The sequence below is a fragment of the Mastomys coucha genome, unplaced genomic scaffold (genome assembly GCF_008632895.1).
Source record: "Mastomys coucha isolate ucsf_1 unplaced genomic scaffold, UCSF_Mcou_1 pScaffold3, whole genome shotgun sequence".
Taxonomy (NCBI): Eukaryota; Metazoa; Chordata; class Mammalia; order Rodentia; family Muridae; genus Mastomys; species Mastomys coucha.
The window spans coordinates 35,036,790-35,063,253 of NW_022196909.1; the positions used below are offsets into that span (position 1 = coordinate 35,036,790).

Genomic DNA, 26,464 nt, shown 5'->3' on the forward strand with positions numbered 1-26,464 from the left:
GGAAAACACGCCTTATCTGGGATCATTCGTCTGTGCCCCTCAGATCCTGGGCACTTTCATTTGGGAATGAGACTTGGATGTAGATGCTTTCCCAGTGTGGATCTCTTTATGTGGGCGTGCACATGTGTGTGCATGTGAGGGTATGCGTATATACGCCGTGGCTAGATTGGCTAGCTAGGATTCCTCTGGTTTCTGCCTTTCCAGTGCTGGCATTGTTGGTGTACACCGTGCCATGTCAGACTTTATTATGAGGGTGCTAGGGTTGAGCTTTACAAGCCAAGCCCTTTCCACAACCAGCTCTGTGCTCCCACCTCTCTCAGGACTGATGACACTCGGCCATCTGCCTTCTGGTACCTTCTTCCGTGGTACACTGTTGCTTGTGCATGTAATGTGATGTTACCTGTGAGCTGCAGCCGGGTGGCCTTTCTGGACTCTGGGAGTTCCGAAGCCAGTGCGTGGGAATGGTGAGCCTTACCACGTGATGTGCGTGCGGTCCAGCGATCTAAAAGAAGAGGTAGAAGTTAGAGGATGCTTGGGGCGTTTGATTCGAAGTCAGTTTGCAGTGTGGGCAGTGAGATGAACAAGGGGAGGACTAACGAGGGGAGGTGTGGGGGCTTTTCCTTGAGGGTGGCACATCTGTGTCTCCATTCTCCTTCCTCTGTAGTGGCTTCCAAACTTTTACATATCATGTGTGTGACTTAACATATTCTGGTGTTAAGCAGGAGAGAGGGCGGGGTATTAATAATGTATATTATATTGGCCTCCCTGTTGTCTCTCTTACTCCCCAAGTGTAAACCCTGGGTTGCCAGTATCAGGGTTGTGTGTGTGTGTGTGTGTGTGTGTGTGTGTGTGTGTGTGTGTGTGTATGTGTGTGTGTGTGCAGGCCTGAAGAGACTTGTGCCCTTAAATGCCTGTAAATGTGGAGGCCATCGGTCAAGGTCAACCTTTGATAGCATTTGTCAGGAACCGTCCACTTAATTTTTTTTTTTTTTTTTTTTGGAGACATGCTCTTGCTGGGACCTGGGGTTTACTGATTCCGTTAGACTAGGCTGGCTAGCCGGCAAGTCCCAGGGAGCAGCTTGTCTCCGCCTCCGTAGCTCTGGGATTTCAGAGTGCAGACACCTGGCTTTTTGCACGGGGTCTGCGTCTCAGACTCAGTTTCTCAGGATTGTGTAACAGGAGCCTCACTGAACGCCACAGCCGCTGCTTGTTCCTTTCCACTGACACCAGATTTTTTTTGTTTTGTTTTATACCGTTTTTAAATAGAACAGGATCCTCGGGGGTGGGGTAGGGTAGGGAGGTGTTCCCCCACTGTACCACAGCCATACCCCTGGACTAAAGAAAACCCAGCTCTCTGCCACGATCCACGTCCGTACTGCCCTTGGGCCCTAACCCTAATGTCAGAAGCCCCTGCTCTTTTCTTCATTGCCTCAGCTGGGACATTCTGTGCAGTGCCAATGGTAGCAGGCAGTCTCCTGTTCCTGACTCTCCTGGGAGGGCTCCCGGGAAAGCCTCCTGGGGCACAGTGCTTGCTGTTATGACTAAGGTGGTGACCCGTGCCTTCTACCCTTTGGTGTTTCGTTTTAAAATATCAACCTCGAGAGATACAGTTCATGGAAGGGTGAACCGTCTCCTTATTGTAGATAAGCTTTCTTAGGTTGGATATTAAAGAGAACATTCTTAATGCTGATAAAATACTAGAAAAAAATGGTTATTACTGTTCTGGGGATCAAACTCGGCACCGCAGGTGAGGCGAGCGCTCTGCCCAGCCCATTCTGGTAACATTTTTATTCAAGATTTTTATGGATAAGTTATACATGAGGCATTTGGCTTCTTTTTGTTGTCTAGATTTAGAAACAAAGTTATTCTGGGTAGCTTCAGTTTTTCCTCCCCCATTAATTAACAGGTAAAGTTTATGTAATGTGGTGGTCATCTTTAAGTTTGGGGGGGACTCGCTAACAAAGAGCTCACAGTTCTTTCAAGATGCCAGAGTGGTGGGGGGTGAGTTGGGAAGGTTGGTGGGTATTTAGTTTGGTATATATTTTTTGATGGCTCGTACTTATTCTTTGACCATTTCATATGTGGCTGTCTTGAGCCTATCCCCCTCCAGGTCCTCTCTCCCTCTCCTTAAGACATCGCCCCTGCCACCCTCATTGGATCCTCCTCTCTTTTTTTTTCCTCCCCTAAAGCACGGAGTCCTGCTTTGCGCCCCCTGCAGGAAGGAGGTTGTCATTGCGGGCTTGTCCACATGCTGGCATTGTGGATCGCACTGCTTCTTTGGAATTTTATTTTTATTTTATTTTATTTTATTTTATTGTTTTTTTTTTTTCAAGGCAGGGTTTCTCTGTATAGCCCTGGCTGTCCTGGAACTCACTCTGTAGACCAGGCTGGCCTCGAACTCAGAAATCCGCCTGCCTCTGCCTTCTAAGTGCTGGGATTAAAGGCGCGCGCCACCACTGCCCAGCTCTTGGGAGATTTTAAAATCAGGCTTTCCCGAGTGCAGAGCTGACTCCTCTATTTAGGCAGGTGTGTGTGGGCCAGAGTTTCGTCAATATGACAGTACCCTTGGCATGTTAGGGGACACATTCCTTTCCTTCTGCCTGGTAGGTGTTGGTGGTAGTCTAGTACCACTGAGTCCGTCTGAAACAGGAAATTAGAAACAGGGTTTGCCCTCATGTGACCTTTTGTTTTCAGAAAGCCACACACCAGAGATACCTGAGTTGCGAGGCCCAGGAGGCAGTGGCAGACATTTATTCGGACTATCTGGTGTTATAGAGAGTCTCTAACCAGCATTTGGTTTTCCCATGAGAGAGAGAGAGACACACAAGCTTGGATTTGGGATTGCTTTTCACGGAAGACTTGAAAGTATAATTGCAGAGTCTGGAAGGCCTTCCGGGGTAGGATAACGTTGTCTCGGGGGATCCCTTGGCCATGCATCTCGGAATGTTGTGTCTTCTAACTGTCCCTGCCACCTCTGTACAATTTTTTTTCCCACATAGAACATTTATGTGTCTGATTCAGATCTCCTGGCTCAATCCTGGGGAGCTTGTCATAGTTCTTTTGGACGAGCAGATCTCTACCATCTGTCTTTTTAAAATCTATCTTGTCTGTCTGTCTGTCTGTCTAGAATCACTTGATCTCCCTTGTCTGCCTATCTAGAATCACTCGATCTATTTTGTCTGTCTATCTAGAATCACTTGGTCTATCTTATCGGCCTGCCCATCTATCTAGCATCACTCGATTTATCTTGTCTGTCTATCCATTTATCTAGAATCACTTGATTTATCTTGTCTGCCTGTCCATTTTCCTTGATTATCAGCCTGTCAGTCAATCTATATGACATCTTTGCACGTATCGGATGTGTACATTTGTTTACATACAGTTGTACACATGCCACAATGAACACGTGGAGATCTGATCACAGGACAGGTGTATTTCCTTGCCTCCTAGACCCGGTTTGTGACCGCATGTATCAGGCCAGGTGGTCTGAGAGCTTCCGAAGATTTTGGTTTTTTTTCTGTACTTCCCATATAGAATGATTATGGAGATTACAGATAACCTTCTTTGTCAAGGTTTAAGTGTCAAGGTTTTGGTGCTTCAACTCAGATCCTGTGTGGCAAGCATTTTACACTCTCCCACGGCTCTAAACATTGTTTCTCTTACTAATGAAGGCACACTTCGGGTTTCCTGAAGGCCAGTCATCAATCTGCTCCCCGCAAGCCCCTCTGACCTGGTTTCTGTGTTCCAGTGTCTTATAGCGTATCTGAGGGGGTGACCCAGATCTCTTCAGTAAAGGAGTTGAGATCCTGCTGTGTTTTTAGACTGCCTTTCCCCTGCTGAACACCAACGGTGTGAACACCGTGGACACCTAGGTTTTCGTTTGTTCTTAGTTATAGCAGCAGCATTCTATGGCCAGAACAGCTATCATTTCCCCGGTGTCTGCATTGATTCATTTAATACTGTGTTGTATTAAAGCTCTGTCAGTAAAGTCCAGCGTGGGTGCCACTGGCCGGACAGCAGAGTGTGGCAGGCTTGATTTCCACAGCTTCTAGAGCACTGGCTCTCAACCTGCCCAGTGCTGTGTGGACCTACGGTTCCTCGTGCCGTACAGAACCCCAGCCGTAACATTTTCATTGCTTTTTCATAACTGTAATTTGCTACTGTTAGGAATTATAGTGTCAATATCTAAGAGGCAGGATGTCTCGTATGCCACCCTCCAACCCACAGGTGGAGGATCGCTGGTTTAGCGTCTCTTGTCTTAGTTTCTAGAGGCCCCTTGGATTCCTCGTCACTGTTCCTTTCTTCCTCTCAAAGTTAGCCGTGCAGCTGGAGGCCTTGTTGACACTCTGACCTCTTCTCTGTTTAGCTTTTCCACTTTGAGGTTTCTGGAGGCCCCGGTCCCACCCAGAGACACTAGGTTGACAGATCAGCAACCCTAACTGCAACCGTTCCCTTTGTAGCTGTGGTGAGCCCTGGGTTCAAGGGAGAGACCCAACTACAACGTGTCCAATAGAGAGTGGTCAGGAAAGACACCCAGTGTCACTTACACCCACATGTACAACTCAACACACACACACACACACACACCCCAATACATGTCTCAATGACGGCAGCTCCTCTGCTCGGCTGGGCTGTGGAGAACAGGAGACAAGCTGACCGTGAAGGCTGTCGGTATCTTCATCCGACGCTAGTAGGTCTCTTAGTCACCATCCGAGTAAGAGTGTAATGTCCTGCCTCTTCCTGTCCTGTGCTTGCGGCCTGGTTAATCTGTTGGCTGTATTTGCCTGGTAAATGTGTAAGGACATGCGTGTCTACACATATGTACTTTGCCAGCAACTGCTGCCTCTTTATTTCCTTCTGGCGTGCAAGCCAGGAGCTGTGTCGTGCTGGATACAGGTTGTGTCCCAGTGAGTTGGGGGAACATTAGTTCTTCGTGAGGAAGCACGTTTAGACGGGTTGTAACTGTCCTTACGAGGTTTGAAGGCTAGACAGACCTTCCCTAGTTTATAGCCTCCTGAGTCACAGTCAATGTGTTCTTAAAATTTTGAATGGAGCCCGGAGGTCCCTTTGGGATATTAAGGATAAAGGATGTTGAGATGTGTTTTCGTAGTTCCTTACAAGTGGGTTGCTTTAGAGGAGTGTGTGTGTGTGTGTGTGTGTGTGTGTGTGTGTGTGTGTGTGTTTGTATACATGTGGTGTTTGGGAAGTAAGCTGTTTGCCGAAGGAGTGTTATGTCAGACTTGCATCCTCCAGTCATGGGGTTTACAACCCATCTTCACTCTCTACCCAGATGTGGACACTGGACCTCCCATGGCCAGGCACTGGCTAGGGCAGTTTCTTAACCTTCAGGGAATCCTTGCTAGATTCTTCCAGTTTCTCCCGGGCCAGGAGTTTTCCCCTCCTTGTGTTTCTGGTTTCTCTTGTTAAGGACATCAGGAGTTACGGTGGGGCCCGCCCCCATGACCTCATCTTAGCTTTATCTGCAGAGACTTTATCTCCAAATAAGGTCACCCTCTCTCCTCACTGGTCCTTGGGAATTAGAACTTTGACCCGTCTATCTGGAGGGACCCACTTCATCCCATAACTGGTGTGGAGTATGGGTAATCATTCCGAGCAGGCAGGGTGGATACTGTCATGCTGCCGGTGGGTCAGCCCAGTAGATTCTTCAGGCAGCTGTGAACAAACGGCCTCAGGAAGTGTGTGGTAAGGCCAAGAGCCCAGCTAGAGTGCCAGGCAGCTTGGCTGCGTTCTTGGCCAAGTGGCTGTAATTCTTGGTTTTCAGTCTTTGGGGGGAACTGTATTGACAAGATTCAAGACCACCGTGATCCATTGCTCCGGGGCAGCAAACTTTCTAGGAAGCTCCTTCAGGAGAGAGTGGGGTCTTTCTCCTCTCTGTTACCTCTCCACCCCTAAATCTGGAATGTTCTACTACAGGGGAATACACACAAACACACACACACACAGAGCTTAGGGTCACATGGAGGTAATGTAGTCATGCCCTTGTACTCTGCTGTCCAAGCAGAAGCAAACCCTTACACTGGAAATTAGTCCTTGTGAGCAAGGCTTATCGTCTTCCTTCCTCTCTCTCAAGAAGACTCGAAAGAGCATCACCTATCCACAGAACACCAGCCGGCTGTCTCTTAAGCAGAAGTCAGAGGGCAGTCAGTTTAGACACTCAGAGCAAGCACAGGATGCACCTATGGGCTGAAATAAATAACCAGGGCCGAATGGAGCAACTGGGACAGTACAGCATACTGTTTTCAGCACGGTCTTTGTAATAGCATGGCAGAACCTTTGGAAATGACCGCTGTGTCCAGCCATAGAGAGATAACATACTACCTCCATCACTGTCGGCTGCTCGCCCATCTGCCGTCAATGTGGCGTCCTTTCAAGAAGTTGATGTTTCCTGCACTTTGATAAGTGCGTTTGCTCCCGGTCACCATCAGTTGGGCTGAAGCTGCAACTGAATGCAGGTCAGAGGAGGAGGCAGGGGCCAGATCTTACTTACTAGTTGCTGCTTAGATCTTGGGTGTGGTTAGGAAGCAAGAGGATAGAGAGGGTAGTTCTGGGGGAACCCTGAGGGGGGAGTGGGAATCTTGTGACACTTTCTTATCTCTTCACACCTCAGACATCATGGGGTTGGGCAGCTTTTGACATTGTTTGGGTTGGTTTGACTAGCCTCTTGCCAGCTGGAAGGGCCACCAGCATTGGCTTTGTTAGGAAGGAGTTTGACTGGTTTTGGGGGTGGGAGGGGAAGATCTTCTGTTAGGGACTAAAGCAGGACTCTCCTATGTGACCGGTAAACATGGCAGGAGGCGGGTGTGCATTTAGAGAGGAAGAAAGACTCCTTTCTCCAACCCACACAGAACCCAGGTTTCCCATCCTGAGACACCCCAGGCCGCTTTGTTTCCGTACCATCATCCTTCAGTCACTTTGTGTGTGGTTTTTTTGTAAGCTGGCCTAGGGAACTGAATCGCAATTAGATTGCAATAGAGAGTGTTATCCTAACTGACATATAAACGAGGACATTTTTAACTTGTCAAGCATTTCTACGATGGAGTTTGCCTTAAAGCATAGAGGAGACGGTACTTGAAGCGCGGGCTAGCCATTTGTCTAAATGTGTCAGGATGATAACTATCAGGCAAGTCTAATAATTATGTTAGTTCATGAGTTGTCATACTGATAGGAAGTTAGAGCCTCTTCATGTTTCATTATGCTATACAATAGACCTCTCTTCTTCTCTCTGTCGGAGGCCGAGTAACACGTTGTTATTTCGCTTAGGATGTAAACAGAAACCACAGGCCAACCGTGGTGGTGCCTGCCGGTAATCCCAGCTCTTGGTAGGTAGGCCGAGGAGGCAGGGAATCAGGATTTCAAGTCCAGCCCAGAGGCCACAGAGTAGACCAAGGAATCCACTTGGTTTCTTAGAGACAATTCTGGTTTTAGGAGCCCAGCAACAGTACAACACACTTGATAGCTGCACTTGTTACATTAGCTCTATGCTCTTGTTTAAATAAAATGAAGTTTGTATCATCATCATCATCATCATTATTATTGTTGTTGTTGTTGTTGTTATTATTATTATTATTATTATTATTATTATTATTATTATAGTATTTTCCTAGTCCGGTAGCATCACCTGTATGAGAAGGAGGACTTGGTTATGGGATCACCCAGATCAGAGTAGCCCGTCGACTTGTCTACACATGGGGATTGCCCAGCCCATAGTAGGCAGTGTCATTCCCTAGGCAGGTGGTCCTGGGCTATGCAGGAAAACCAGGTAAACGGTGAGCGAGTGAGCAGCACTTGCTCATAGTCTCTGCTTCAGTGCCTGCTTGATTGAGCTCCTGTCCTGACGTCCCTCAGTGTCAGACCCTGAGCTTTCCTCTCCTAAGCTGCTTTTGATTCAGTGTGTTTTATCACGGCCATGAAGACGAAATTAGAACAAATGCACTGACAGGGCTTTTTAAAAAGTTTTCTTATTAGTCAGCTTGACACAAACTAAAGTCATCTCGAGGAAGGACCCTCAATTAAGGAAATGCCTCCCTCCATTAGATCGGGTTGTAAGCAGGGCCTGTAGAGCATTTTCTTTTTCCTTTTAAGGTTTATTGATTTTATGAATATGAGCACACTATAGACTTTCACTCTCTTCACACACACACCAGCAGAGGGCGTCAGATCCCATTACAGATGGTTGTGAGCCATCAAGTGGTTGCTGGGATTTGAACTCAGGACCTCTGGAAGAGCAGCAGTCAGTGCTCTTAACCGCTGGGCCGTCTCTCCAGCCTGGCGTTTTCGTAGTGATTTGGGCAGCCTGCTGTGGCTGGAGCTGTGCTTGGGTTGGTGGTCCTGGGTTCTATAAGAGAGCAGGCTGTGGGAGCAAGCCGGTAAGGAACACCCCTCCATGGCCTCTGCATCGGCTCCTGCCTCCAGGTTCCTGCCTTGTAGGGTTCCTGCCCTGTTGGGTTCCTGCGATGATGAGCTGTGATGTGGCAGTGTAAGCCAAATACACTCTGTCCTCCTCAAGTTGATTTTAGGTCATGGTGTGTTTCATCACAGCAATGGAAACCCTGAGCAAGACTGCATATGTTAATTCTGACATTCCCACACACCTGTCTGAAGTGCGTTTAGGTAATAAATACCCTTTATTTTCTCTTGGCACTTTCTGCTCAGCTGATCCCCTCATTCCCCACCTGGTCCTCTACTGCCAGGTCTTCTGTTTTGGGTACGTTTCTAGAACTTTATGTCCATTCAAACCTGCTCCCCCAGGCCTCTGTGGTGTGTGGTCTATTCTGTTAGGCTCTTATGTACTTTACTGTTTTGGATTTATTCACATTATAATATGTCTCAGTACCCAGGGAAATGCTTCTCACCATGGCTATATAACTTTTGGCTAACGTTTTTATCATGTAGTATTTTACTCAGACAAAATAAATGGACCGTAAGACATGTGCATGTTTCAAAGCACAAGAAGAGCTGGATCTCCCTGGTCTACAAGCCACAAAGGTTCCCACAGACGTGGATGCCACTCCCCTGTGAAATAACCCATTTTATTCCATATGGATATCCCTAAATCAGTTATTTTCCAAAATCTATTTTTATATATATTTTTAAGTGTGTGTGAGTGCTCACATGGTTGCAATACCTGGAGAGGACAGGAGAGGGCATCAGATCCCCTGGAACTACAGGCAGTTGTGAATCGCCTGACCTAGCTGCTAGGAACCAACCCAGGGCCCCTGCAGGAACCAAGTACTCTTACCTGTTGAGCCTTCGCTCTAGCCGCTCACTAGATCAGATCGTTCCCTAGTCTGCTTTTTTTGTTTTAACTTTAATGAGGAAATGTGCTTTTTTCCTGTAGCCTTTTTTTTTAGATTCAGCACTATTTCTTAGGTTGGCTCATGATGTATTTAGATGTTTCTTTGGACTTTATTTATTATTATTTAATTTAATTTAATTTTTTTTTCAGAGACAGGGTTTCTCAGTGTAGCCCTGGCTGTTCTGGAACTCACTCTGTAGACCAGGCTGGCCTCGAACTCAGAAATTCACCTGCCTCTGCTTCCCAAGTGCTGGGATTAAAGGCCACCACCGCCCGGCTTCTTTTGGACTTTTATTGCCTTTTGGTTTCTTTGACTCTGCCGTCTCCCGTCCGACTAGGTGTTTGAGGCATTCGTGGTATGTTATGTGCACAAAGAAGCTATTTCTTGATGCACAGGGCAAGATTTTTCCAGGCAGCTATTGCAGAGTCGCCTTGGTACCCTGGAGAGAATAACAATATTTAGTTTTTCAGAGCGCCTGGCCAGTTTCGCACTGCTATCTGTATTAAGTGGAGAATTCGTATGGCTCTTTGATCTTGTCAAGATTTGATTTTTTTCCTTTTCTTTTTTTTAATCAATCATCTTAATTCTCACCAATCCAGAGTGTGCAGGTGGTGGTCTTAATTTGTGCTTTGTTAGTCGCTTTCGAGGATGGCTGGGACGGCTTGAAAGTTTGGCCAGTCAGGTAGTGGGCCACACAGCCTCCTTGGCTCATTTTCCCTTTGACGTTGCTTTTAACAGTAATCCAGTCTTCCTTGCCCTGGGAAGGTGGATGGGGGCCCCAGGCGGATGACCCCAGTGGAAGAGCCCCTTGATTCTGATTCTGGGGAACTGCCACTAGCCTTCCCTCTGAATTTTAGTTTCCTTCTGTCACGTGACGTCTGCCTGCTTCCGGCTTGCAGTTTTCTCTTCTGCCCCGCCCTTTAGCCACCCCACCTTTTAGCTGCCCCACCCTTTAGCTGGCCCTGCCCCTTCGCTGCTCCCGACCTTCAGCATTCTGTCATATCACCCCACATTTCCTAAATCTGGAAGATCACACGTCCAAATCTTTTTCTCCTCCTCGGTTTTTGTAATTGGATTTTTCTGATTTTTGTCATTCCCGAGTCAATGGGTAAACATGGTGCAGAGAGCCTGGAGCTGGCAACGTTCAGACCGCACCGCCCCCTCTGTCTGGGTGTGCAGCTCGGCATGCTGCAGCAGTTTACAGGGATTATTGACCTTCCTTGCCCTGTAAGCTGTAGAGTTCCTCAGCTGAGGGTTTCTCGTGCCTTAGGTCCGTCCATCCCCTGTGGTACACATTCTCCCAGGCCTCAGGTTCTGCCTCTCAGCTTTGGGAGTCTTCGTGCCCCTGGCCTGCAGTGTCGGAGGAGAGCCGTGGATGGTCGTGGGCTGCTCCTCGTGGCTGGGCGCACACTGTGAAGGCTGAGTCTGGCTCTTGGTTCCTCTGGGAGTGTTGGGAGCTACAGCCCTGGAGAACACAGCCTTCTCCATGGATCTGCCGCTCTCCTCCTCTGGTACCAAAACTCTGCCTCCAGTCTCATGCATCTTGGGTAGCAGAGAGCTCCCTGCCTGTCCCCTAGGTGGGTTCTGTATGTATGTGTCCATGGACCGCCTTATTTACTTATTTACTTACCTCATTTAAGATAGAGTCTCACTGTATGACCCCGGCTGCCCTAGAACTTGTGTTGTAGATCTGACTGGCCTCTGAACTCACGGATCCACCTGCCTCTTCCTCTTGAGGGCTGGGTTAAGAGGTGTGTGCCACCAGGCCCAGATCTGCCTTGCTTTTTGAGACATGCATGCTCTCTCCCTGAACGTGCATCTTACCAATTGTTGAGATTGTGTGGCAGGCAAGCCCCAGGGGTCCTCTTGTCTCAGACTCTGACAGCTACCACTGTGGTCAGCTTTTTATGTGGGTGCCCATCTTGCAGAGCCCAGTCCTCCAAAGTGTTTGTACGACAAGTGTTTAACCAGCTGAGCCATCTTCCCAGCCCAACCAGATCATCTCTGTGTGTCTTCACACCACCTCAGACAGGGGTGACATTCACATTTAATAAAGGAGAAAACAGTGCCTTGAAGGGATCATGACCCCACTGGGGCCACACAGTTAGAAGAGACCACACACCTACCTTGAGGAACAGGTAGCCTGACGAGTGTCTCATACTGCCTATGAGCCTCCCCAAAAGTGAGGTCTATTTGTCGCCGGTCTGTTAGACCAGTCCAGTTCATAGGCTTGTGATGTGCCCACACAGGTAAGCCAGGGACTCATTTTGAGTCACTTGTAGATTCAGTGGCAGTGAATTTATACGGTTGGTATACTAGATTTTCTCTATAGCTTATTTGACAGGCACCCACGGGCTGATAAAACTTGGAAATCTGTTAGGGTTCTTTCAAAGACCTTCAGAGTTCTTGATATCTGGAAAGCAAACTTGGGCATTGTCTGTCTTTCTGTCCTACAGTCTAGGACCATGGCTTGGGATAGAGTCTGAGCATTGGAGCATTGGAGCTACGTGTCTGTCTGTCTCTCTTTCTCTGCCTCTGTTTCTCTGTCTGTCTCTGTGAGTGTCCTGGAATAGAATTAATAAGTGCTTTAATTCGCCGATTGCTTTTGCTGCAGACTAGTGGATAGGCTAGGGGGAGAGTATTTGTCAGTAGTTACGGATAGGCGAGGAATCGTCTTTTGAGCGTGGAACGGGAATCCTCTCTTTGAGCATTCCCTTAGAGTGCCCATACGTCTGGCTTGTGCTTGGCGCCACTGGCACACTCTAACAGATTTCTGCAGAAAAGTGGCTTGTGTTGCTAAACCTATTGGTATAACCAGTTTGTAAGCTAATCCCCATAAGACCCGCCGCCAGCTGTCGGTTGCAAAGGATCCGGTTAAATTCCGACCATCTGCCGGGGCAGTCCATAAATGCAAGGTGCACCTCACACATAACAGATCAGAAAGAATGAGGTTTTACCAGGTTGCCTGGCAGTGTGTCTGTGGTTCTTGCAGACCTAACAGTATGCTGTCAGATGCTAATCAAACTTAAGGTTTTTTTTTTTTTTTTTTTTTTTTGTAGGGGGGGGTTGGTATTGTTGTTATCTTTTGAGACACAGTCTGAACTCTGTAGCCCAGGATAGCGGGGAACTCATCTCCCTCTGTAGCCCATGCTCGCCAACTGCTGAGCAAGACTTGAAGCTTTGTAAAAACTTAGATCTTGGGATGGCTAGGTGGCTCAGGAAGCAAGGGAGCTTGTTGTAAAGGCTGACAGTCTGAATTTGACTCCTGGAACTCCTGTGGTGGACTCCCACCAAGACGTCCTCTGACCTGTACAGGGCACAAATGCCGTCCCCCCCCACCCCTAAAAGTTTAAATTTAGATCATTAGTGACTAGACAGCAGGATAGCAGTTTAAAGTTCTATTATGGTATCTGGGTGCGTATGTGTCTGTGTAGCAGTTGTCTGCCTCCTGCCCGCAGGAGTCCTTGGACACCCCGGAGCTAGAGTTACAGATCTGAGAGTTACTACGTGGATGCTGGGAGGTGAACACAGGTCCTCAGAAAGAGCAGCCAGTGTTCTTAACCCCTGAGCCATCTCTCCAGTCCCAGAATAAATGCTCTTGAATAATTAGCGTAATATATTCAACTGTCCAGATTCTCTTAGGCTTCTCGGTTGCTGAGACAAACCACCAGCCAATGTTAAGATAACACTTCTAAGTCAGCACTCTGAGTTCTGTTAGCCGTCTATGGCGCTTGGCCCCGACGTAACCCGAGGCTATGGTCAAGCACAGGGTTTCCTGTAGTTTCATGCTTTGCGGGACTGGCCTGCCTTTTATTGAGTCTGGCAGATGTTCTATCAGCCTGCATGGTTCTGGTTCGTTTGGGCTCTTGGGTTTTTCTCATCAGCAGGGAATGCTATAGTAGGTAGTTCTGGAACTCTCCAGAATGCCACTGGTAACAGGATGAGATGGTACCGGTCACTGTGGTCGACAGCACTGCTGTCAAATCTCTGCCCAAGGGGGCTGGTGAGATGGCTCAGCGGGCAAGAGCACCGACTGCTCTTCAGAAGGTCGTGAGTTCAAATCCCAGCAACCACATGGTGGCTCACAACCACTCATAATGAAATCTGATGCCCTCTTCTGGTGAGTCTGAAGACAGCTACAGTGTACTAATTTATAGTAATAGATTAAAAAAAGAAAAAATCTCTGCCCGAGCTGTGGTAACTCAGGAAGATTCCGTTCAAGGGTCCCTCGAGGCTTGCTTTTCCCATGGAGTTGATACATCTCTCCTTTTCTTATGTATCCACCTTGTGTTATATTGGGGGGGTTATTTTGGGTAGGGTAGGAAAAGCATGGCGGGGAGAGATGGTGTGATCCATTTTAACTTATAGACAGACACCGAGTGGTCACTGCTGGGAGGAGGCCGTCATATTACACAGCCCCCATGGCTGATTACTCAGAAGTCCTCATTTCTAAGCAGCTAGGTTCCTACTGGATATGGAAACAGAATAGTACATTTCTCAGTTAGGGGGAGGACCGAAGGAGCTGAAGGGGATTGCAACCCCATAGGAAGAACACCCGGAGCTCCCAGGGACTAAACCACCAACCAAAGAGTACACATGGAGGGAGCCGTGGCTCCCGCTACATAAGTAGCAGAAGATGGCTTGGTCTTGTGGAGGCTTGGTGCCCTAGCATGGTGGGGGGGTGCCAGGGCGGGGAGGTGAGAGTGGGTGGGTGTGCGGAGGAGCACTCTCATAGAGACAAAGGGGATGGGGTATGGAATGGAGGGCTTCGAGTGTTTCAGAAAGCAGGGGAAATAAATAGCTGAGGTAACTGAAGGATGAGACTCCACCAGGAACCTGATTTATCACTCTCTGTTTTCCCGCTGGTATTTTGGGACAAGTGCCCCAGCTTGCTCTTTGTTCTGTTTTCTGTGTCCTCCCTCCCTGACCTCTTGTAGGGAATGCACTGCAGAGATGACTGTACTCAGGTTAAATGCCAGGGCCTGTTTCAAGATTGGGATGTAAGAGTACAAAGGGGAGACCGAAGTTGGCATAGTGTTGCACAGTGGGCGAAAGCCCGCTGGAGTTTTGGATGGACGTGTGCTTTTTCTGCGACGTGCAGCTTCCGTCCTGATCTGGTTTACCTAGATGTACATGATGCCGTCAGGATGCTGGATGCCACGTCGGGCATTGTTCTCAGAGGCAATGTTGAGTCCATCTTACTTACAATACATACATACAGACAGCACGGAATCTTCAATTATGAATTCATTCCTAACCTGTGCCAGTCAGATGGCCCCAACTAGGGCTTAGAACGGCCAGGAGACCTTAGCTGAAGGGGCTCTCCGTAAGCTCTGGTAGCCCCACCAGGTTTTTGGAGACAAGGTCTTGCTGTGTATCTCAGGCTGTCTTTGAACACACTGTAATCCTGTCCTAGCCTCCCCAATGCTGGGATTTCAGTACCACCTGGATACCCAGCTTCAGATAGTCTTCAGTGCGATAATCCTTCATTTTTTTAAAGCAGGATTTCAGAGTAGCATCTTCTACTAATGGGCTTTGTCAAGAAAAAATTAACTGCTCTCAAATAGCCAATAATTTTATTTGACACAGACCCAGTTTGTGACTCCCCTCTGCTTACATCTTAAAACCTGGCTCCTTTGGGGAGAACTCTCTAGAAAACACAGCCTTATCAAGCATACTTTGTTAATTGTTGTAAAACTTCTCTTTGTTAAAGAGAGTCCTTTTTTAATTAAGAGGACTTTTAGATTTAACACACCGGACTTGGCCCTTTTAGAAGGTGTGTTTCAGTGCCTGCTAGTATGTTTAGAAGAACTGATGGTGCCGTCCAGTTCGAAGCACATTCCTCAGCTCTGCAAGCAACCTGGGCATGGCGGTGGCCATTCCCCAGTCTCTGGCTACCTGGAGGCCAGTATCTATCTTCAGAGTTCTCCTTGCAGTTTGTTACACTTTTAACTTGATACAAAATGATGAGACAGAGGAACCACATGGACGAAGGTTGGTTGAAGGCTGGTGGCTAGTGTCAGAAGCAGCGTTAGCCTGAAGCCTTTTTGCATCGGCCCTATCAGCCGTAGGCCACATGCAAAGAGGAGCTGGTCAGCCCAGCCTGGTTGGAGCCTCCTTGACGGCTTGTGGTGAAACTCCCAGCCCTTTGAGATAACCTATGATCTTGTGGAAGTGGTGGAGGTGGGCTTGGTGCTGATGCTGGCCGGTGGCAGTCGACTTGGAAATCTAAGCCCAGCATCAACTCCGCCAGCTGAGCCTTTCTCTTCCTTTGTACTGAATACCGAGCGTCGGGCTGGGTTGGTCGGAGCCAGAAGACCAGTGGTCCTGTAGATGATAGGCTCAGGTTTCTAGAATAGGTCTGCAAATGCTTTGGATTCTTGCCCATCACCTGAGCAGGAGATCTCGAAGCTTCTGAATTTGGAAGAAGAGTGGCTGTTGATGTAAAAAGATAAACATTGAGTTCTTAGCTGTTTCCCTTGCCTGTTGTTTGCAGGGACGGAGAGATCACGCTAAAAGCTAGTGAAGTTAGAAGGGAACCCCAGAGGACTCAAGGGTCTGCTTCTGGTGTCCTTGGCTGGCCATGGACTTTATAGCTGGTTGAGCCTATTCATTAGTGACTTTCCCAGGAACTTCCACGCTGACTGGTCTCTGAGTGCCTAGCGTTTGTGTAGTTCTGGAGTTCAGTCTTGAGTATTCACAAGTGTATTTGGCAGAACTTTTCCAGGGTCATTGGGAGGATGGCGAGCTGACGATGTACTGCCGTTGAAACCGTGACCTGTGCATGTTGGGGATGCACTGGTATCTAGGTGGTGGCGGGTGTGGATTGCGGTGGCTTGTGGGCCCTTTTAGGGTCAAGGCAGTGGCTGCCTAGTGTCAGACTCTTTGTCCATCTGGCTGTCTGGTGTCAGCAGGGGCATGGGATTTATGCGGATCTCTCTCCCTGGACTTGGCTGTGTGCTTTCTGCTTGTAAATGCCAACCATAGAATGACAATATCGATTTGAAATAGGAGGGGGCTAGAGAGATGGCTTAGCCGTTAAACACAATGGCAGCCCTTCCCCGGAATCTTGGTTTGATTCCCAGCACCCACCCGGTAGCTTACTGTAGTTGTCTGTATCACTCTAGCCCAGGGGTTGCAGCACTGCTGCCTTCTGGCTTCCGCAGGCACTGCGACACACCGCGACACACAGGCATCCGTGCAGGGGAACATCCATACACGTAAAACAAAAACCTCAAAATTAAAAGGGGGTGTATGTCGGTGTTCTTTCCTTTGTGCCTACTTCTTCCTGAAAGGGGTTTTTCCTGGAGTGGTTATGTCCTGCTGTTTATTAAGGCTTTTGGGGAGTCGAAACACTTTGTTATTCTCGTCCAGAACATCATGCCTGGCCCTTTTGTAGGGGGGTGTGTTTCCAGTGTGTGTTCAATACAGTAATGCCTGCTTTGGCAAGTACCCCACCTCCCACCCTCCAGTTCCTAGCAGGGAAAAGTAAAACGTAAAAGTTCTCTCTGGTCTTCCCGTTGGCCTCGGCCCAGCCCCATAGGAGTCACTACCGTCGGATAAGTACTCTTCAGGACTCGGTGCCTCTCCTCTGTAACCGTTCCATGAACCCACAGGTGTGCTAAGGTTCATTCAGGGTGGCAGCATTCGGCGGTGCGCAGGAGGTGTTCGCTAGTCGGGTTGCACAGCATAAGCTGGGTCCCCTCTGCTAGGGGAGACTTTTTGCATGTTCGTGTTTTGACCTTGGGATGCTTCGCGAAATCCAGCCTTTGGTAAATTGGACCTGCTGTTTTAAAGAAGGATCACGCATAGTCCGTGGAGGCCCCTGGGCTCCTAGTGACATTGTTCCTGGTGCCTCTGCTGAAACCCACAGCTTTGTATGTAGGGAGAAGGGGTTAGGATGGGTTACAGTTAAAGATAGAGCTCTCGTTAAAATAGGTACCTCTAGAAATAAGAGCTGTGCTACATTCGGGAAAATTCTCTTGTGTTCTCACCACATGTTTTTTTTTTTTTTGTTCTGTTCTTTTAATTTTTCCCAACAGCAAGCCAGGGCCGAGCAGGAAGAAGAATTCATCAGTAACACTTTATTCAAGAAAATCCAGGCCTTGCAGAAGGAGAAAGAAACCCTCGCCGTGAACTATGAGAAGGAAGAGGAGTTTCTCACCAATGAGCTCTCCCGGAAACTGATGCAGGTAAGCAGTCTCGTGGATCTTCTCTGCCCCACAAGCTTGCCTTCCTCTCCGCTTCCTAGAGCATTCCAGTCCGTCTCACGTGTGCCACGATGGTCGTCGCTTGGATTTTGTGAGGTTTCAAAATACCGGGGTGTGGATCCTTCAAGCCGGTGGCTCTGGAGCTCACCTGCTCAGGAAGGGCGGGAGTGCGTGCACCTTTGTGTCTTCCCAAACCTGTGCACACCAGCTAAGCTAAGCGCGGGTGAGGCTGAGCGCAGCGAGCATCTCGGACGAGCATCTCGGACGTGCGATGCTCAGCCTCCGGGGGAAGATTCCTTCCTGCTCTGCTGTCGAGTCTACAGTTGAGTCACGGACGTCTCCGCAGCCGTAGTTGTTCTGCGTTCAGATCTGTGACTGCGATCTAAGGGGTGAGCGGTTGGTTACCGACCGGGTCCTGCTGCTTGTTGTTAGTTATGGAGGGAAGCCATGCACAAAACACACAGGGAGGGTTTGGGTCTGCCTGAGGCACTCATCCGCCTCCCTGCTGGCTTGTATCACAGAAATTATTACCAAAAATACAGCCAAAACACTCTGTGGCGCTGATACAACTGTGGTTCTCAACCTGTGGGTGGAGATCCCTATGGGGCTGAACGACCCTCTCAACAGAGACCACCAGAAACACCAGACACTTAACATTACTGTTCATAACAGGAGCAAAATTACAGTTACGAAGTATCAAGGAAGTAGGGTTTTTTGTTTATTTGTTTGTTTTCTGGAGACAGGGTTTCTCTGTGTAGCCCTGGCTGTCCTGGAACTCACTCTATAGACCAGGCTGGCCTCGAACTCAGAAATCCACCTGCCTCTGCCTCCCAAGTGCTGGGATTAAAGGTGTGCGCCACCACTGCCCGGCAAGGAAGTAGTTTTATAGTCGGGGGTCCCCACAACAAGAGGAACTGTATCAAAAAGTCACACGCAGCATCAGGAAGGGAGGTTGAGAACCACTGCTCTTTGGTGATAGTGTGTATGTTAATTCCTGTTAATCAAGAGAGAAATAAGATACCAAGATACAGGGGGTGGGACATGTTTTTATTTCCCGTTCCACAGCGAAGCAGGCAGGTTCACTACAACGGAGAGCGTGCTTCAGCGAGGCCCTCGTGGCTTGCTCCCTCTGCTAGGTTCTTAACCTCCTCACAGAGGTCCCTCCAGGAAGCTTTGGTGCGCCCAAGCTTCAGCGATAAGACCGTTCATCCAGGAAATCCCTTTCTCGCTTTCTCTATCCTAGTCATAAAGGCAATGCTACACTTTTATTCCAGTGGTGGCTGTAGATAGGGGACTGATACAGGTCCCTGGGAAGAGTCATTAGCAGATGCTTATAGCAGAATGTGTTGCATTTATTCATTTGCATTGTGGTGTAGAGAGAAGAGAGGGGAGGCTAATTTGACCCGCTGTGGCCCATGGTTGTCAGTAGTGGATGGCTTTTTCCGTCATGCTGTTTCTAGACATACAGGGACACGGTCACAGCTACTCGTTTCCTCCTGTGCTTAGCCGTGTCCATCAGCTGTTCCCCCCCTTTTTTTTTTTTTTTTTTGTTTGTTTGTTTGTTTGTTTTGGTTTTTTGAGACAGGGTTTCTCTGTGCACCCCTGGCTGTCCTGGAACTCACTCTGTAGACCAGGCTGGCCTCAAACTCAGAAATCCACCTGCCTCTGCCTCCCAAGTGCTGGTATTAAAGGCGTGCGCCACCACTGCCCGGCCCATTTTTAACAATGCAAGAAGCCCGCTTTCTTACTGAACTTACATTGTTAGTATTTGGCTGAATCGGGTTAAGAGTGAGAACCCATCAGGTGAGCTTTGCTGTCTCTAAAGATATTCACCTCTGTGTTGGTAATTGCCACCTCCCCCCAATCCACCCACTGCCTTTCTAGTAACGTCGGTGTTCCTTCCGACAAGATCCGGAAAAAAGTGAAAAATGTAAGAGCTGTAGGAAGCGGCCGTGGTGGTGCGCCAGGCACAAGATGGCTTGGCTGAGACGGGACCTCCCAGCGTTTTGCAAGTTCAGCTCTAACCCTGGAGAACCGTGGTGATCTTGTTCCAGGCCCTTCAGTCTAAATATGCATATCGTATGAACCCGAGTCCACACTCCCAGTTTTCCTTTATAAAGAGAATAAACAGTGTCTGAACTGTAGGACACACTAATGACTCCGCCTGCCCCCCCCCCCCTGCAAAGTAGCGTGGGGCCTGCGACTTGATGGGGCAGTGTCTAGTGTCTGCCCTCAGTCACGGCAGAGTGTGGTCCGTGTGTATCACCTCAGACCACACTGCCAGACTCACCTTTGGCTGTAGAGATGTTTAGCCTGTTCCTAGACACTTTCTCAAGGGTTTTTAGCTTGGGTTTGAGACCTTTCGGTTGTTCGCTTGCCTAAATGCTGTGAACAACGCTTTTGAGGGTGTAGTTCGATGGCGTCACACATGTCAGCATCCGATGACATCATCACTGTCCTCCATCTCCAGAATGTTGTCAAACTGAAACTCCTGACCCATGAACCAGCCACACTGCCTTCAGCCTCTGCCGGCTCTTAGGATCTTGAAGGCAGAGTGAGTAGTGTGTGTTGCTTGACAGTGGGAGCCTCTGGCTCATCTCCAAGTGGGGTTCATTTTACAGTTTTATAAACCTGTCCTGTTAGACATTCCCCATGATGGTTGGTGTTAGTTGGGAACTTGACAGGATTTAGAATGGGCTGGAGAGATGGCTCAGTGGTTAAGAGCCCTGACTGCTCTTCCAGGGGTCCTGAGTTCAATTGCCACCATCCACATGGTGGCTCACAACCATCCGTAATGGGATCTGATGCCCTCTTCGGGTGTGTCTGAGGACATTTACAGTGTACTCCTATTTCATATTTGAATATTCATATTTATATCAAATAAATCTCTTTAAAAAAAAGAATGAGGGGCTGACAAGATGGCTCAGCGGGTAGGAAAGAGCACTGACTGCTCTTCCGAAAGGTCCTGAGTTCGGATTCCAGCAACCACATGGTGGCTCACAACCACCTGTAATGAGATCTGACGCCCTCTTCTGGTGTGTCTGAAAACAGCTACAGTGTATTACGCCAGAGCAAGCGGGCCGGAGCGAGTAGGGCCGGCAGAGGTCCTGAGTTCAATTCCCAGCAGCCACACACAATGATGGCTCACGGCCATCTGTACAGCTACAGTGCACTCATACACATAAAATAAACAAAATAAATCTTTAAAAAAAAAATGAGCATAGGAGATACTCAATGAGACTATTTCCACGTAGGCTTGCCTGAGGAGGGAAGATCTCCCCTGATTGGGTGGCACTATCCCCATGGGCTGAGGTTCTGGAGAAAAGTGAGCTAGATACCATCATTAAATCTCCATTCTCTACCTGCGGCGGAGTGGGAGCAGCCACTCCACGCGCACACACTGCCCCATCCTTCAGCATGACGGACGTATCTCCTCAAACTACGAGCCAGGCGTCTCATCATAGCAAGTAATCCACTAGGCATGCAGATGCCCAAGGCCCCTCTCCATTGTGGGTCACTCGGAGGATTCGTAGCTACAGGAAAGTGCTGCCTGGGTTTGGTCCTCGCTCTCCAGGTTCTTGCCACACATTTCCTTAGTGGATTCAACCGGTCCTTTGTCGAATCCGCAGACTCTGAAACCACCCGACGTGGAAATAACTTTTTCCATCTGGAAGATTTTTAGGGTAATTGACGCCAATGGGCTTTTCCAACTGTGTAATTAATTTAATGTGGCTTTCTAGGTGTTCATCTCTGTTTACGGTGCTTTGAAATAAAAAAGGCTTGCTAAGGGAAAGGATGTTATAGACGCCATTGACAGATGGCGGAATTGACTGGTCTCCATGACAGCGCCTAGTGTGTTTCACCCGGAAACACCTATTTATAGGACAGTGTGGCTTCTCTGTGATGATTGGACATTTTTAAAATTCAGATTTCAAAGAGATTCCCAAGAACAAAAGAGACTTGTTAGCTGAGGCCCAGTGGCGACCTGCCTGCCTCTGCCTCATTTCCAGGATGCCTTTAAAAACAAAATCCAGTTCATGTAATTGTAGACTTGAGCCCTTGAGACTACCAACCTGGGAAGCAGATAATGCTAAATTCTCCGTAAAGCAAACTACACACCACACACACACACACAGACACACACACAGACACACACACACACACACCTCCCTCTCTCCCTCCCTCCCTCCCTCTCTCTCTCCCTCTCTCTGTCTCTCTCTGTCTCTGTGTCTCTGTGTCTCTCTGTCTCTCTCTCTCTCTCTCTCTCTGTCTCTCTCTCTGTCTGTCTCTCTCTCTCTCTCTCTCTCTCTCTGTCTGTCTGTCTCTCTCTGTCTCTCTCTGTCTCTCTCCTGCAGCACGAAGCTCTTTTCCCTTGGGGAGGTGGGAGACAGAGGCCAGATCCCCCGTGACTGTAATTACGGGGACCAAATTACAAACAGGTTTGGTGGGGTCCAGAGGACCAAACCTGGACCCTTTGGGAGAGCAACAAGTGCTTGTAATCATCGTGCCAACTCTCCGGCCTACCGCATGCTTTTCTGTCTTGTGAAAGCTTTATGCTGAGGAATGTGTGTCTTTCTGAGCCCAACATCCCGGACCGGCTATTTGATTAATAAAAGACCGACCTAAAAGAAAAATAATCTGGGGGAGGATACAGAGCCAATCTGCTCTGTGGCCCTCAGAGGGCGCAGTCGCCTTCATTTGCAGTTAAATGTTTATGATGTTCTTGTGAGTGAACTCTAGGTCAGACTTGGATATGAGACGCTTATGTTAGAAAAAAGGCTGTTCTCTAAGATGTCAGCAGTGCTCTCCTGGGGGCCGAGCCCACCGTCCATTATTTATTTATTAATTTGATAGCTTTGAGGGGAGGGTCTTGATAGTCCCCCAGTTCACGAATCTCCTACCTCAGCCTTTCAAATGCTGAGAGACCGCAGGCACACACCACCATCCCCAGTGAGGGTGTGCCTTTTCTTGCCATAGTATACAAGCTACATGCACTTCTGTAAGTAGACACTTTGTAAATGGGATTTAAAGGTTCTGCCAGCTGCATGTGCTGGCCTTTTGAAAGCTCCTTCAGCCCCCCTCACTTCAGGCTTGCTGTTGAGATCAGGAATTGCATTGAGGCCCCAGGGTCAGGCTTGCTCTTCACTTGCTCCCAGCATTAAGAAAGAGTGTATTAGCCGGGGGTGGTGGGGGTGGGGGTGGCGCACGCCTTTAATCCCAGCACTTGGGAGGCAGAGGCAGGCTGATTTCTGAGTTGGAGGCCAGCCTGGTCTACAGAGTTGAGTTCCAGGACAGCCAGGGCTACACAGAGAAACCCTGTCTCGAAAAACCAAAAAAAAAAAAAAAAAAGAACGAGTGTATTTGAAATGCCATGCTTGATCCTCTGTTGCTAAAAGCAAACGTCCTAACTGACCAGGTTGCCAGCTACGGCTCTTCAGTGCTACCTTGCTTGGCTTTAGCAACTGGACATCTCCCACCTGATGCATCAGGTTCATTTCCTGTGTGCACGTGTGTCACCGTCCACCTGTCTGTCTGTCACCCTGTTTCTGATTGTTGTCTTCACTCCTCTCTGTAAATAGGACACTACATCAAAGAATATTTTTGGGTCCCTGTCTTTCACCATAGAATGATTGAGGGTAATAAGGACTGCTAGAAACTACATATCCCTCTTGTCTTAGTTAGGGTTTGACTGTTGTAAGCAGACACCATGGCCAGGGCAACTCTTATAGGGACAGCATTTAATTGAGGCTGGCTTACAGGTTCAGAGGTTCAGTCCGTTATCATCAAGGTGGGAACGTGGCAGCATCCAGGCAGGCATGGTGCAGGAGGAGCTGAGAGTTCTACATCTTCATCTCTAGGCTGCTAAAAGAATATTGGCTTCCAGGCAGCTAGGATGAGGGTCTTACAGCCCACGCCCACAGTGACACACCTACTCCAGCAAGACCACGCCCACTCCAAGGCCACACCCCCTAATAGTGCCGCTTTCTGAGCCAAGCATATTCAAACCATGACACCGTCAGTTTTTAAAACCTGTTCCAGTTTTGAAGTTAAAACAACAAATAGGTTTATGGTCTTGTACCTTTGTTTGATCTGTACTTGAACTAGAATCTGGCCCAGGGGAAGTGTGGGCGTTCTGGCTGGAATAGAAATGACTGTATAGTCTTAGCTGGTAAGTTCATTCTGCATTTTAATCACGTCTGCACATGTGTGTCTTGAGTGTGGTTTTGTGCATCTGAGTGTGGTGCCCCGCAGAAGCCAGGAGACTGCATTGGATCTCCTTCGAGCTGGAGTTACGGGTGATTGTGAGATGCCCAACGCAGGTGCTGGGAACTCCTCTCAGGTCCTCTGCCAGAGCAGCGGGGGCCCTTGACTGCTGAGCCGTCATCTCTGCAGCCTCTGACGTGTCATCTTTGTTACTGGCTTGGTCCCCGAGGTTTAAATACCTTCCGGAATTAAAGTAGTCGAAGCAATTTCCTCGCATCTGTAGACACACGGAAGGAAGTTTCGTGCAGAACTGATGACGAAGCTGCTAGGACCAGGAGGTTGTCTCGGAGATGGACATCATGCGGAAGAGGGTGGCAAGCTCTTTAGATGGGTACCATGCAAAAGATGGATGGGGTAGCGCTTCAGACTGGCCCCACGCAGTAGCCAAAGCATCCTTCCATTGCTTTTACCAAGGGAGCAGAGATGGGAAAGAGATGCCTAGGAGGTGGTGTTTGCACGGTTGGCACTGCTGTGGTACTTGGTATGAGAATGGCCGCCACATGCTATTTGAATACTCGATCCCTGGTTGCTGCCTGTTTGGGAAGCAAGGCAGTCTTGCTGAGGAAGTATGTCTCTGGAGACAAACTGTGAGGAGAGAGAAGGCAAGTTGCTTTCCTGAGGCTGAGACAACGCACCGCACTGTGACCCATGAAACTTACAAAAGAAAGCGTTAGGTTGGACTCACCCCATGCCGCCTTCTCTCTCCCGGCGAGGCTGTGTCCCCTTCCAGCAGCACCAGATGGATGTGGTGGGTTGTTTTTTTCCCAGAACCCTTGTGCCTCTGAGTATCCTGGTGTGTCCACAAGCACTGGATGTGAGCAGAGACTCCGGCCAGTCTCTCCTCTTCAAAGACGCACATCACGAGGCCATTTCCTGCCGACGTCCACTGAGGTGGTTACGCATTTCGTTGGGTTCCTGCAGACAGCTAAGTCAGGAGACTGGACTGATGCTATAGGAAAACTGTTTTGTTCACTTCCAGGGTCACCGAGGTCAAGAATGCCTTGGCGTCCCTTCAGATGACAACTTCGCCTCCTGTGGGGGAGGAGGAGCAGCCTTGATGTATGTCTTTCATTAAGTCGGCCGGACCCGCGGGCCTTGTGCCTGGTGGTGTTCGGAGATAGTACTGACCAAGGGGAGATCGCTTTCCCATGACAGCTATCAAAACACTTGGAAGATTTGTATTTCTCGTTGCTTCCCATTCCCCATTCCCAGACTCTCAGCTCTGTCTGGTTTTCATTTCCTTCCATGGAGCGAAGGCCCTCCCCCATCCCACCCCCTTTTTTTTTTAATCCGTTCCATTCACAAAACAGCTGCAAGGAGCTGCCAGATTGTTTAAACTGCACTTGAAATGCCACAGACCCGCCAGCGGCCAAAGCACAGATCCTAATTCCCCTGTAAATAGCATGCCAGGCAGTTCTCGGTGGAACGAGATCAGCGCGTTAGGACTAGAGAAAACAATGAAGCTCTTCAGTAATAAAATATATCGCCTCCGAGCGGCCAGAGGCGTGGCTCATGGTGTAAATCCCTGGCTACAGTTCCAGTGGTCCAGGGTTTGATTTCCAGCATCCACATTGTGGATTAACAGCACCTGCAATTCCAGTTCTGGGGGATCTAACTCTCTCTTGTCCCCTATAGGTACTGAACACATGTGTTACACATACATACACACATACACACATCTAGTTCATAAAAATAAATGAAAATCCCAACATGGGCAGGTTTCCCTGAAAGTCTGTGCGCATGCGTGTTCACTGAGTCCCCTGAGTGGGTCAGGTGTCTCCATTCTGCCTTCGATATCAGATACAAGATAGAGTAGATCTCAGGGGCAAAATAAAGGCTAAAGGGAACTAAAAAATCGTTAGGTAAAGCCAGGGCAAGAGCTTGCTGGAGTCTGGAGAGGGCAGGAAGCGGTATTATTTCTTGTTGGAATTGTGCGCTTGTGTCCTGACAGTTGACCTGACTGCCGATGAGCTTTAGCCGGCAGTAGGAACACCTTTCAAACAAACAGGCTCCCAGGAGACTCTCAGGCGTGGGCCCCTGTGGCTGGAAAAGCAGTTCCTGTCGTTGAAAGTGGGAAAGCAGCTGCCAGGAGTTCGGTGGATGTAGAAAGAAGGTCAGAAGCAGAGTGGAGATGTCTCAGCTATGGATGGGCAGAGCAGGCCTTTGGACAGCCGGCCTGGCTCAGTGGGGAAGAGATACCTGGCCTGGAGACAGTAAGGAAGGCCGGGGGTGTTGTCAGCCGGACTGACTTATCTGTAGGAATCAACCCTATCACTAGGAGGATATGCCCAGAGAAGAGGCCCAGGACCACAGGACATCAAATAAGGAGGGGTCAGGGGAAAGACACAAGAGTGGGACAAGGTGTCTGACACATATAGCTAATGTGGAACTGCAGTACAGACGTACGGACAGACAGACAGACAGCTGGGAGGAGAAATGGCAAAGAACTGGACCACTGTGCACTTGTTGGTAGACAGCTAAAATGGCTGGTTCACAAGTGAGAAAGTACCGGGAACCATTAGTAATCAGGAAAGGCGCCAACTTCAAATCTCACCCTGCTCAGCGAGAAGAGAAATTTCTGTGACTTCTGTGTCTTTGGAAGAGATTTGCATTTCCTAAATAAGCTGAAATTTCGCTTCCTTACAATGTGGCAGCAGCTACTACGTTCCTGCC

The 26,464-nt window shown here is 48.7% G+C and overlaps 1 protein-coding gene across 1 annotated transcript in view; it reads left to right on the forward strand.

Annotated features, from left to right (window-relative positions):
* Ccdc6 (coiled-coil domain containing 6) overlaps window positions 1–26,464 on the forward strand; it is a 98,857-nt gene that overhangs the window by 30,983 nt on the left and 41,410 nt on the right. Inside the window, exon 2 of the mRNA XM_031348759.1 lies at window positions 17,360–17,509. Within this exon, the coding sequence (XP_031204619.1) occupies window positions 17,360–17,509 (150 nt within the window). The remainder of the gene's footprint in view (window positions 1–17,359; window positions 17,510–26,464) is intronic.